General features: G+C 39.6%; 1 protein-coding gene across 1 annotated transcript; it reads left to right on the forward strand.

Annotated features, from left to right (window-relative positions):
• Window positions 1–473: 473 nt before the first annotated feature.
• Window positions 474–2363, forward strand: LOC105036431 (allene oxide synthase 1, chloroplastic). Its single transcript, XM_010912198.4, is given in 2 exon segments — window positions 474–1350; window positions 1353–2363. Coding segments are annotated over 2 exon segments (1560 nt in total). The 5' UTR covers window positions 474–566; the 3' UTR covers window positions 2129–2363.
• Window positions 2364–11897: the final 9534 nt, after the last annotated feature.

The following is an 11897-nucleotide window of genomic DNA, read 5'->3' on the forward strand; positions in this document are numbered from 1 at the left end:
ATTTAAAATGAAAAGTCCTACATAAACATATGTTATTGATAAAGTTAATAAAAAGATGCCACATTAGTATTTTAAATTTAAAAATTTTATATCCTCTTCGTTATTTAACTACTCAATATACTATTTTATGTTATTATGATATTTTTTTATTAATTTTATGCAGCCTAAGCCTATCCAAAAATTCCCGGCCTCCCTCCCACCGCGGGGAGCTCCAGTGTAACTTCTGGTCCCGCTTGTACCCGGTCGGTCCACGCAAAGTATGCTGGAATTTTAGAGTGGCTGACCGGTGCATCAGAAGTGGAAAGAAAACCTTTTTTTTTTTGTTTGTGAGCCTATTAAAAGCACGTTTCCCATTGTTACAAAAAAAAAAAAAAAAAATTGAAAGCACGATTCCCATTCACTGACGTGGGTCGTCGCACGGCTTTAAGAGCCCTCGGGCCCACTGTCTTTTTCCCTGTTTAAATACTTGTCCACCACCCTGACCGCGATAACGAGTACCGAGTCCCCTCCCTCTCGTTTGGTTTGGTGCCTCTCTCATCTGAGAGAGAAGAGGACAAGAAACTAGCATGGCCTCCGCCGCCCTTACCTTCTCCTCTCCCACCATCCCTCCCCGCTCTTACCCTCTTATCGCAACCACCCCCCGGCGCCCGATCCCCACCCGTATCGTCGCCTCCATATCGGACAAACCCGTTACAGTGAAACCCTCCTCCACCTCCTCGTCGAAACTCCCATTACGAAAAATCCCCGGCGACTACGGGCTCCCCTTCATCGGTCCGATTCGCGACCGTCTCAACTACTTCTACTTTGAAGGGCGCGACAAGTTCTTCAAGTCTCGGATCCGGCAGCACCGGTCAACGGTGTTCCGGGTCAACATGCCCCCCGGCCCTTTCCTTGCCCCCGACCCCCGCGTCGTCGCCCTCCTCGACGCCGCCAGTTTCCCTGTCCTCTTCGACACCTCCCTTGTCGAGAAGCGTGATCTCTTCACCGGCACCTTCATGCCCTCCACCGACCTCACCGGCGGCTTCCGCATCCTCTCCTACCTCGACCCCTCCGAGCCCAACCACGCCTCCCTCAAAAAGCTCCTCTTTTTCCTACTCTCCTATCGCCGCCAATCCATCGTCCCCGAGTTCCGACGCACCTTCGGCTCCCTCTTCGACACCCTCGAAGCAGAGCTCGCCAAGAAGGGGAAGGCCAACTTTGGCGAAGCCAACGACCGCGCCGCCTTCGATTTCCTCGCAAGATCGCTCCTTGGCAAGGATCCCGTCGAGACCAACCTCGGCCTCGACGGCCCCAAATTGATCACCAAATGGGTCGTCTTCCAGGTCGGTCCCCTGTTGACTTTAGGCCTCCCCAACTACTAGAGGACTTCCTCCTCCACTCCTTCCGCCTCCCTCCGGCGCTGGTCCGCGCCGACTACAACCGGCTCGCCGATTTCTTCCGAGAATCCGCCGGCCCGGTGCTGGGTGAGGCGGAGCGGCTCGGGATCTCCAGAGAAGAGGCGGTCCACAACATCCTGTTCGCCACTTGCTTCAACGCCTTCGGCGGGATGAATATTCTGTTCCCCAGCTTGATCAAGTGGGTGGGGCGCGCCGGAGCGCGGCTCCACGGCCGTCTCGCGCAGGAGATTCGATCGGCTGTGAGGGCCAACGGCGGCGAGGTGAGCATGAGAGCCATGGAGGCGATGCCGCTGATGAAGTCGGTGGTGTACGAGACGCTCCGGAGCGAGCCCCCCGTGCCGCTCCAGTACGGGCGGGCGAAGCGGGACCTGGTGGTTGAGAGCCACGACGCCCGGTTCGAGGTGCGGGCCGGGGAGATGCTCTTCGGGTACCAGCCCTTCGCGACCAAGGACCCGAAGGTGTTCGACCGTGCGGAGGAGTTCGTGGCGGAGCGGTTCGTCGGGGAGGTGGGGGAGCGGATGCTCCGCCACGTGCTGTGGTCGAACGGGCCGGAGACGGCGGCGCCGACGACGGAGAACAAGCAGTGCGCCGGCAAGGACTTCGTGGTGCTGGTGGCGCGTATGCTGGTGGTGGAGCTCTTCCTCCGCTATGACTCCTTCGAGATCGAGGCGGGCTCGTCGGCGCTCGGCTCGTCGGTGAAGCTGACGTCGTTGAAAAGAGCCACCTTTTGAGGTGGAAGGGGTGTTTCTGGGAAGATGGAGTTGATGGATAAAATTAGATATTGGCGTGTCCCACCTCGTGAGAATGACAGGGAAAAAGGCAGTGGGATCCCTGTGACTATGCAAGTAGGTTCATTTTTGTTGAATTTTTAAACTAAATTTATGAATAATGTAGTTTAGTTGTCACAACGATTTCTGTAATTAAACTGGCGATAATATTATATGGACCCTTTGCAAGCTTTCCATATGTTTATATGTGCTGGCAGAGTGATTAAATATGTTAATGATGGTATTTTGTACTCGTTGCACTGGGACTTTGGCGATGAGTGATGATAGATCTAATTTTTTTTTTAAAAAAAAGTGATGATAGGGAACGCCATGCGCAAAGAAGTACTTAACATTAGTTTGTGGTGCAAACTTTGGTATTGTGCACGTGTTTGTGCACATGATACTGGTAATGGTTATGGGTAATACGAATGTACTCATTACTTTTTTAAAAAGTTATGGGTTTGCTTTATACCGAAAAATTTTCAAATTTTGTTTAAATATGACTCATGTCCTCTTTTCAGTGGATGCTGCAGCGATGCCAACTAACTGGAATGAAATCTTGTGAGCATTTTTAGTGTAGCAGTTTCTTTTCTTATATAGTTTTCCTAAAAAAAAAAAAAAAAAAAAAAATGGCACAATCTATCTATTTTTTAAGTATGAAAAAAGAAAAAAATACTTGAAAGAGCAAGTTTTAAATATAAAAATTTTGATTCAATATCTAAAGCAATCTGCTTGGACTTTTCTTTTTTCATCTCATCCGCACATTTGAATGAGTAAATTTAGAATAAGAAAAAGTAGGCCGAAAAAATTGAAAGACCGTGTGCGTCCCATCCCATATGAAAAGTCCGTGAGATCTCATCTATCATATTAAAAAAAAAATAAAAATAACAATCCTCTGTATTTTATGATGAATTGCAGATACCTTCTATATTTCTAATTTCAGTAATATCAATCTTATTTTTTATAAAATTTTACAATTTGATCTACCAACGAGAGAAATTGGATTTTGTTAGCCGCTAGTTCTGCGTGGCAAAGAATTAGCCATTTAGATTCTATTTATCAATTTGACCGGTAAGTTGACAGACCCCCTCGCACGTGACGTATATCTTTCTCTTCTCCTTCGGTTGAACCATCTCTCATTTTCCTTCGAACATTGATCCGTCGCTTTCAAAGGTTGCTTTCTCTCTTATTTCTCTGGAAATGTCGATGTTTTTCCTTGAGATTTCTATCGTGAGTTATTTCGAATGATGGACAAGAGCGACTCCACCATTGGTAAGTTGTTTTCGTTTGTTTTGTTATTTTTCTCAAATTGGGTTTGTAATTAAGGTTTAAAATGTTATTTTTGTAGTTTTTTATGTCTGCGTGCTTTTATTTTTCATGCATATTGTGACTTTTTTGCTTGTCTTTAAATGAGATTTAACCTAGTTTTTTAACATGAATATTGTACATGTCCATGTTAGTGGAGGATATATTCACTATGGAGTCAAAGAATCTTCGTTCACTCCAAGAAGCACTAAAGATTAGTGCATTGCTTATTGTTTATCCTATTCTTTATTGCTGTGGTTAGGCGTGATTGCAATCAGTCCACGGTGATTCTAAGAATATTCCTTCACCCCAGAAAGCACTAAATAATAATAAAATCCTCATATATAAAATGATAGATTATTAAACAATAGGTTATTTAAATGTATGAATGGCACTATAATAACTGGTTTATAAAAATTACTTCTTATAATGATTTTTCTTTATGTTTGTAATGCTGAAATGTTAAATTTAAATGTAATTTTATTTTGAGTGCATCATAGTGGAAAGTTTGTTGAGATACCCCATACCAGGTACATAGATGGTCAGTTAGGATTTTATTATGAATTTGACAAAGATTATGTATCTTTTTTGAGATTGAGGGTATTGTAGAGAATTTTGTGTTGGAATTTGGGATTTGGTGCATGCATATGTGTTTTAAAATTTTTATTTTCTAAACACCACAGCACAGAATAAGATTAAAATAATTTTAATCTTAATTTTGTATGCATAAAAATATAAAACCACATGGATCTATTTCATATACTGAAATTGATATGTGCTGAAATTTAGATTGTGATCAAATCACATACCGTTTCGCAATCCTTTTCTTCAAATCTGGATCTTAAAAGACGAGGCTCTCTGTTAGCCGTACAAGTATTCGGCTTCTACGAGTATCCACTCAGGATCAGTCTAGAGCAGTCCTCTTTAATCTGAATTTTGGTTCTCCAAAATTCAGCCTGCTGAATCTGAACGAAGCATAGATCGCGATCAATACTTGATCTTTCTCCTTGATCTTTTTCTTCTCCTCTTCTCTAGAGTTTCTCCTTTCTATGTGTGTTACCAAATGTTAGAAACCAGCAAGAAAGAGGCATCCAAACTCTTTGGGCATGAACTCCTTGGGATGCGCATCCCAAGGAAGGGATGTATAGAACACCCAAGAGAAGAAAAAGGAGAGGAAGAGAGGGATGGAGAGAGCCTTTGGGTGTGAGGAACTGCTGATTTTGATGCTTTAGAGACCTTAGGGAGGTCTGTTTAAATAGGCATAAGGATTGAATCCTATTCAACTCATAATACAAGTCCTACTTGTATTCGGATTCCTATTTAAGTTATCCACCTTATATTAGGAAGCCCATTAGACGCCAACTATTGGAGCCTTTGCACCCATAATTAGACACCCTCTTTTGCACCTAAGAGATATCCATATGAAAATCAAAGGTCCTCTAATTAATGGACACACCCAAATTGATCAAATCAAAGTGGCGTCCCATAATAACTATCAAGGAGATTCATAAGAGACTTGCACCCTAATTTATATGATTCATAACTTTAGACACCCAATAATTAGAGTCTCATGAATCTTATTCATGTAGATTATTAGCAGGTAATTAAGTTAGAATTATCTTATCAAATAAGTAATCCTAATGAAAAGAGGAATTGGGTCCAATCATGTGCTAATAAGGTTACCATGAACCCAATGTGTTTCTCTAAATCCAATGACACTTCATAAGCTCAATTACTTATTCTAGGCCTAATCTCTTTGTTGTATGATCTCATAGATTCAATTTTATCTGGTAGTGAAACATACCATGATCTCTATCATCGTATCATTGAAACTCTTTTAATGGATCAGAATAATTTCACTCTATCTCAACAAGAATTATCGATCCAGAACAATCCTAGTGAGCTCTCACAATCCACTAGTGACATCTAGCAGTATGTAGTGGCAACCCAGTAGAATTAAAATAAAACTCTAGGTATAGTTAACGTGTGAGTCAGTCCCTCTATCGTGAGTCCCGACTAGATGGCAGGTCATGGATAAATCGTCAAACCTCAATATCGATCATATGATAGATTCAATCAGCTTAAGTCCATATGTTGTTCTATGAAAACTCTTTTCCATCAATTACACTGCTACGGTCATAGATTAAGGACTCAGTCTCTTAAATCTCATAGGACTACTTCTTCTGCTAGGATCGATAGATCCCATCTTGATGTACATCCCACTCATACAGTGAACTAACTGTCACCAACATCCACTACAAGGGCTCTTTGAGACCCATGTTGATGTGTTAGTCAAACTCCAATAGCCTCACTACGAGCAGTAGTGTCATCTCAGATCAAAAGATCAATCATACAACTGCAGCATCGAGAAAGTCACTAATGAGTGAGCAGACATCCATGTGACTTCTCATATTAGTCATGCTTAGTGCTAGTTGTTCTCTAACAACCATCTGCACTCTCGCTCCAGTGTCTCTACACTGTAGACTCGAGACCTATCTATCTCAAAAAGTGATCTGTACACTGGTCTATCTGGATCAATCATCATCTCTATGATGATCCTATGACTAGGAGTAATTTAGGAATCAACTATCAATGACCTATGTCTCAAATTCTCAACTCTTTGAGAATTTGTGTCATCATCTTGTTAATCCCTTGGATGATTCATGGACACATAGACATGAATGGTAATATAACTGTCCAACAAGTATAAAATCATGTCCTAGAGATATGAAATGTATCAGCTAAGATTGATTTCTAGGACATACATCTAACAATCTTTCACTTGCACTAAAGCCAATCTGCCATGTACTAAGCCCTATCTTCACAAGACAGGCTATAGTCTTAGGCTAGCCAAATGACTTACTAGTGGATCATCCACATCACATGTGGAGTTTACTCTCTGCACCTCTATATATTTCTACTCGAGATAGTCGCGTGTTCTGCTGTTCTATGTGCTTGGATATCTGGTGAGACCTAGGCTCCTTAGCAAGGACTATTGTGTCATTGTCTTTGCAGTATAGTGTCACGGCATCTGATGGTATGACAACTAATTCTGTAACTAATATTACAATCAGAATGTATCCTATATATCTACAGTGTACTCAACTTCTATTGATCGATTATTTGAAATCCTTTCAAGATATCGACATAGGAACTGTTGGGAAATGTGTCTCAAAAAGCCAATCGTCAAGCTGTTGATGGTTGAGCAACCAAGTATTGTAATTGATTTATTAATAAATAAAATATATTTAATATTTTCATCATAAGCTTTCATCTTCTAATGAACTCTGTTGTTATGATGAAGTCCTTAGGACTATTTAGATTCGATAAAGAGAGGATTTATCGATTAGTCCTTAAAACAGTTCACGACCAAATGATAGGTTGTTAATAAGGATGACAGCTTCTATCGAGCATAAGTCGCTGTAGGCCATATGGGTTGGTTGTCCTCTTAACCAAAGAGTATGGAGATACTGGTATAGCATACAGGTGAGATGTACTGGTACATCATCATCGAATGTGACCAACTCCAGAGTATTCTGCTGTCGAGAATGTCTCTGATGGGATATAGGTATAAGTATCCCTTAGACCTGAGATCGCCTTAGTGACTTGCAAGTAACTCACTGTGCTTTGGTACTGGACTAACTTAATTTTTAATTCAGGGATGGAAAGCTTCTGGGCACAGTCAAGTACTTGCGAAGTCAGAGTGTGATCGAGATGGGATTGACCACTCCAAGAGTTGGAGAAGAATGAGTCGCTGTATTTCAATTTAGCAAAACCTTGGCCAGGGTAATCCATCAGATGGATTTGATATTTTGAAATACAATGTGGACAACCTGATCAGAGTTGACAGTTGAACTCTGGGGTGTCCTATGATCATTTTGGTTAAGGGGATGAATTATATGAAAACTATATCCGTATGGGTTCTAAGGATGTTGTTCTACACATTCGACCTATCCGATCGTCGGGTACCATTGCTAGATGATCACTTCGATTGGTACAAAAATTTATTCCTGTACTACCGGCTTAGGTTCGGACCTATGAGGTCACACATATTAGAGTTCATGATCCGATCGGATGGTTGATCAATGATTAAGAATCATTCTAGAGTTAAATGATCAATACGATTGACATTTAACCCAATGCAAGTATTACAGGAGGATCGATTAGCAATTCGATTGCTAATTGGCTTAATTTGATTAAGCCAATAGGCTAAGATTAAGTTTAATTAAATATAATTTAATTAGATTTGATTTGGATTTAATTGAATCAAGTCCAATTGATTTATTGGATAAGCCAAGTGCAAGAAAAAACTAGTCCTAGTTCAACTAGGACTTGGGTCAATCTAATTTCTAATTTGATTAGAAAATTAAATCAGATTTAAAATCTAATTTAATCTAATTAAATTAAATTTTTAATTGAGTTAAGATCTATTTTAATTGGGTTGATCTAATTTTGGTTTGATTTGATTTGAGAAATCAAATTAAAATAAGTCATAAGAAAGAATCCTAATAAGACTAGGATTCCACCTTGTGCCACATAAGCCTTCCCCACGCCCTCTCTCTCATTCAATGCCAATCTCCTCTTATTTTATGTGACAAAAGCCCTCTCCCAGGTCTCTCCCACATTCACAAAAGGTTTTCTCTCTTCTTTCTTATATGGAAGGTGGTTTGGATCAAATCAAAGAGGAATAAGTTTGGATTTCGAATTCTATGAGATAGAGTTTTAGAAATCCAAAACTCTTTCAATTTTGCACCAAATTTATCCAATTTTCTTTTGGAATTTTTATAGCTTTTAGGGTACATATTGTGCATCCTTTGCTGGTGATCCATGCATGAAAATAAGGAGGAGGTGCTCAAGAGTTGGGCGCCCCTTATCTTGCCATGTTTGGATAAGCCTTGACTAGGTATTTAACCTAGACAAGGAATCTATCATATCTCTCTGTATAAAATGAGTTTCTTCATAAAATTTTTGAAGAAGATAGAAATTTGAGAGACCTTTGAGCCATCCAAAAATCAGAGAGAAATACCTTTGGGTCATAGAGATATAATAGATACAAGATAGGGTGTCTAGAGAGAGAAATGAGAAGAAGAAGAGGGTCTTCTTCTAGGGTTATTTGTTTTCATATCTTTCCTCCCTCCATCTTGAGTTTTCTGAGAGCGTCTTAGATCTGAAACTCCTCCTCCTACTTTCCATCTTTGAAAGAGTCCAAATCAAGAAGAAGGAGGTACCTGATCAACTATCAAAGAAGGATCAGCGCAGTACTATTATACTGTGCTGATTTCCTGAAGCAGGATTTCTGATCGAGATTCGTGGGCTCGTGTGGACGACTCCTAGAGGGGGGATGCATGTGCGGCTTGCAATATCATCCTCAAGCCTGGATCAGCAAGGTTAGAACATCTAACTTGCAAGGTAATAGATCTGATCTATTGTTTAATACATACATTAGATGTAGTATAGAAATATGTTGATATGATCAACATGTAGTTCATGCTGTATATATATATTTTAATTTCTAATTTAATACTATATAATAATTATATAATAGGATCTTAGATCTAAAAATTTTCTGGTTTTAAAAAATAAATTTTGATTTATTTTAGTCTACCACTGTATGATCTTGAAAAAGTTTCAAGATCTAACTCTGAAATCCTAGATCTGGTTCCTACAATTGGTATCAGAGCCTAGGTTCTTTATTACATGATTATTTATACATACTTAGATTATTTCTTAGATTAGATCTAATTTATAATCTAATTTTTAAATTTAAAATTAAAATTTTATATCAATCATGAACTGCAAGGTTGTCCTGCTGTAAGGTTTACCCCTTACAGTGCAAAGGTTGTCCTAGTTTGTGTAGATCTATCTTTAATCATAAATTTATTAGATATGATCTAAATTAAATTTATGATTTATTAGATTTAAAAGATATTTAAATATGAAATAAAATCTCTTTGTTAATAATTTTTGTGCAAAAAAATTATTTAAAGTTGAAATTGTTTCAATTACATGAACCTGTTTAGATTAGATCTAAAGTAGTTTCATGTTTATTTCACTTGTATCTTGATTATGAATTAAACATGTAATATGGTTGGTAGAATCATATTGTAAAATTATTTTACAAATATAAAAATTATTTTTTGAAAAGCCGAACCCAACCCTCAGCCCAAAACTTAATTAAGAATTAAGAAGTTGTTTGATTAGGTTCTAGGATTGTGAATTGAAGAACCTAAGACACAAACCATAACACGTTGGGTTAATGGGTTAGTGGAAATTAGGTCCATTAATTGGGTTAGACCTATGGTTAGATTAAAAATGAACTTAATTAGAGAATTGACTAAATCTAATCAATTGTTGTCTTAGATTAGGTCAAGGATTCTCTAGATCAATTACAATAGTTGTAGTTGGTCAAGTCCATATCTTTAACGAGAACCAAATGGACTTGATTCTTGGCTAAGCGGTCTAGCACGAACTGTTAGGTTGATCTAATCGAAACTAATTAAACCAGTTGGTGTCTAAGATAAACCAGACCGGTGGTTTTAATTGGGAGCCCGCTTACCTGGCCATTTCTGATGGTGTCTAAGGCAAGTTTTGACAGACCCTCCCACTGATCGAACTTACCTGACCTCTTGGTGAAATTATATTTTGATCAGATTACTTGACTATTCGAGCTAACCCATGTCAGCTAGGTAAATCAATGTGACTGATCTAGGTGCTCCTAGACCAGCCCTTTTAATGGTCTCCCTTAAGCTGACTTAGTGAAGCCAGTGGCAGGATCATGATAAGCTGGTTCATCTGACCTCATCCTCTAAATTATTTAAATCTTCTAAAATTATTAGATCCTTAAAACAAAGTTATGGAGATAACTAAGTCATAGCCTCCCATTAAAGTGTTTGATAATGAGTCCATTAACTCAATAATCATTGCAGACCCAAAGGCCTGGTGCTTGTTGACTAATAAAATTATCACTCATCATATGATGACTTGGAAGTATCTCTCTAATGGTGGTTAGGTGAGCCAACCAAAGTTGGACTTAATCATTCATTGGTTAGATACACCAAGTATGATCATGTTAATGGTTGGACCTAACCGGATCCTTATAGTGGAGGCCAAAGCCTACTGATTAGGTTTCTGGGGTAAAATTAAAATTACTAGAAATTATTTAGAGAAACAATTGGTTATGAACCTACCCTTAGATGTACATGGGTTGGCCAACCAAAGTTGGACTTGTGTGCAGTCTAAGTGGATTCTAGTACCCACTAAGGAATTAGGATAATTTCTCGAATTGGAGGTAGAGGCTACTAATTCGAATAAAATAGTGGAAGAAACCTTTTGATTAAAGTCCAAATCTTTAGGTTTAATAAATCAATTACTAATTAGGTTATGGTTCTCCTTTATGCAAATATGACCACTTCTCTATCGCTCCGATCATTGTTGGACAATGATAAGTTGGTGGGACCCACTTCGATAGCTGGTACCGAAAGTTGAAGATAGTCCTGGAGCATGAACGGATCCTATATGTGATAATGGATCCTGCACCTAAGGAGCCAGCTGCCAATGCACTGGAACAGTCAGAGACACTTACCAGAAGTGGCTCAGTGATTGGACCATAGTGTGTTGTATCATGCTGGCTACCATGAGCGACGAGTTCAGTCACAAATTCGAGATGGTTCAGCCAAAAGACATGCTTCAAGTGTTGGAGGATGTCTTTGACACATCCGATGACGTCGGTACAAGACTAGTTGTGCCATTTTCAACACCAAAATACGGGATGGTGCCTCTATCACTGATCATGTATTGTACATGATCAAGCTGATGGAACAATTGAGCAAGCTCGGCTTTCCCTTGCATGAGCAGCTTGAGAAAGATGCAATATTGAACTCGCTGCCCAAGTTTTATCTCCCATTCCTCACTCATTATAGAATGACAAAGCCTGAAGTAAACTACCACGGGTTACTGCGGTTGCTTCAAAACTTTGAGAAGGATCACCAACTCCTCAAGGAGTCGGTGAACTTAGTGGGAGGTTCGTCTTCTAGTTCTCGACCCTTTAAGAAAGGGAAGAAGAACAAGAAGAAAAAAGTGAAGAAGATGCAAGTTCAGGCTGGGATATCAGTACAGAGCCAGACCAAAAAGATCAAGCCTAATAAGAGTCTATTCTACTGGCAAGCACCCTAGATTAGATAGTGTGTCAGATATCTACTTATGGCATTGGAGGCTAGGTCATATAAACAAGAATAGAATAAACAGGTTGACTCAAGAGGGCATCTTTGAAGTCAGTGATTGTGAATCACTTCTAACCTGTGAGTTCTGTCTTCTTCGTAAAATGACCAAGTCACCTTTTACTAGAAAAGGTGAGAGAGCTACTGAGCCCTTGGGCCTAGTACATACTGATATTTGCAGACCCATGAGCACAATGCTAGAGGTGATATTT

The sequence above is a fragment of the Elaeis guineensis genome, chromosome 2, assembly GCF_000442705.2.
Source record: "Elaeis guineensis isolate ETL-2024a chromosome 2, EG11, whole genome shotgun sequence".
Taxonomy (NCBI): Eukaryota; Viridiplantae; Streptophyta; class Magnoliopsida; order Arecales; family Arecaceae; genus Elaeis; species Elaeis guineensis.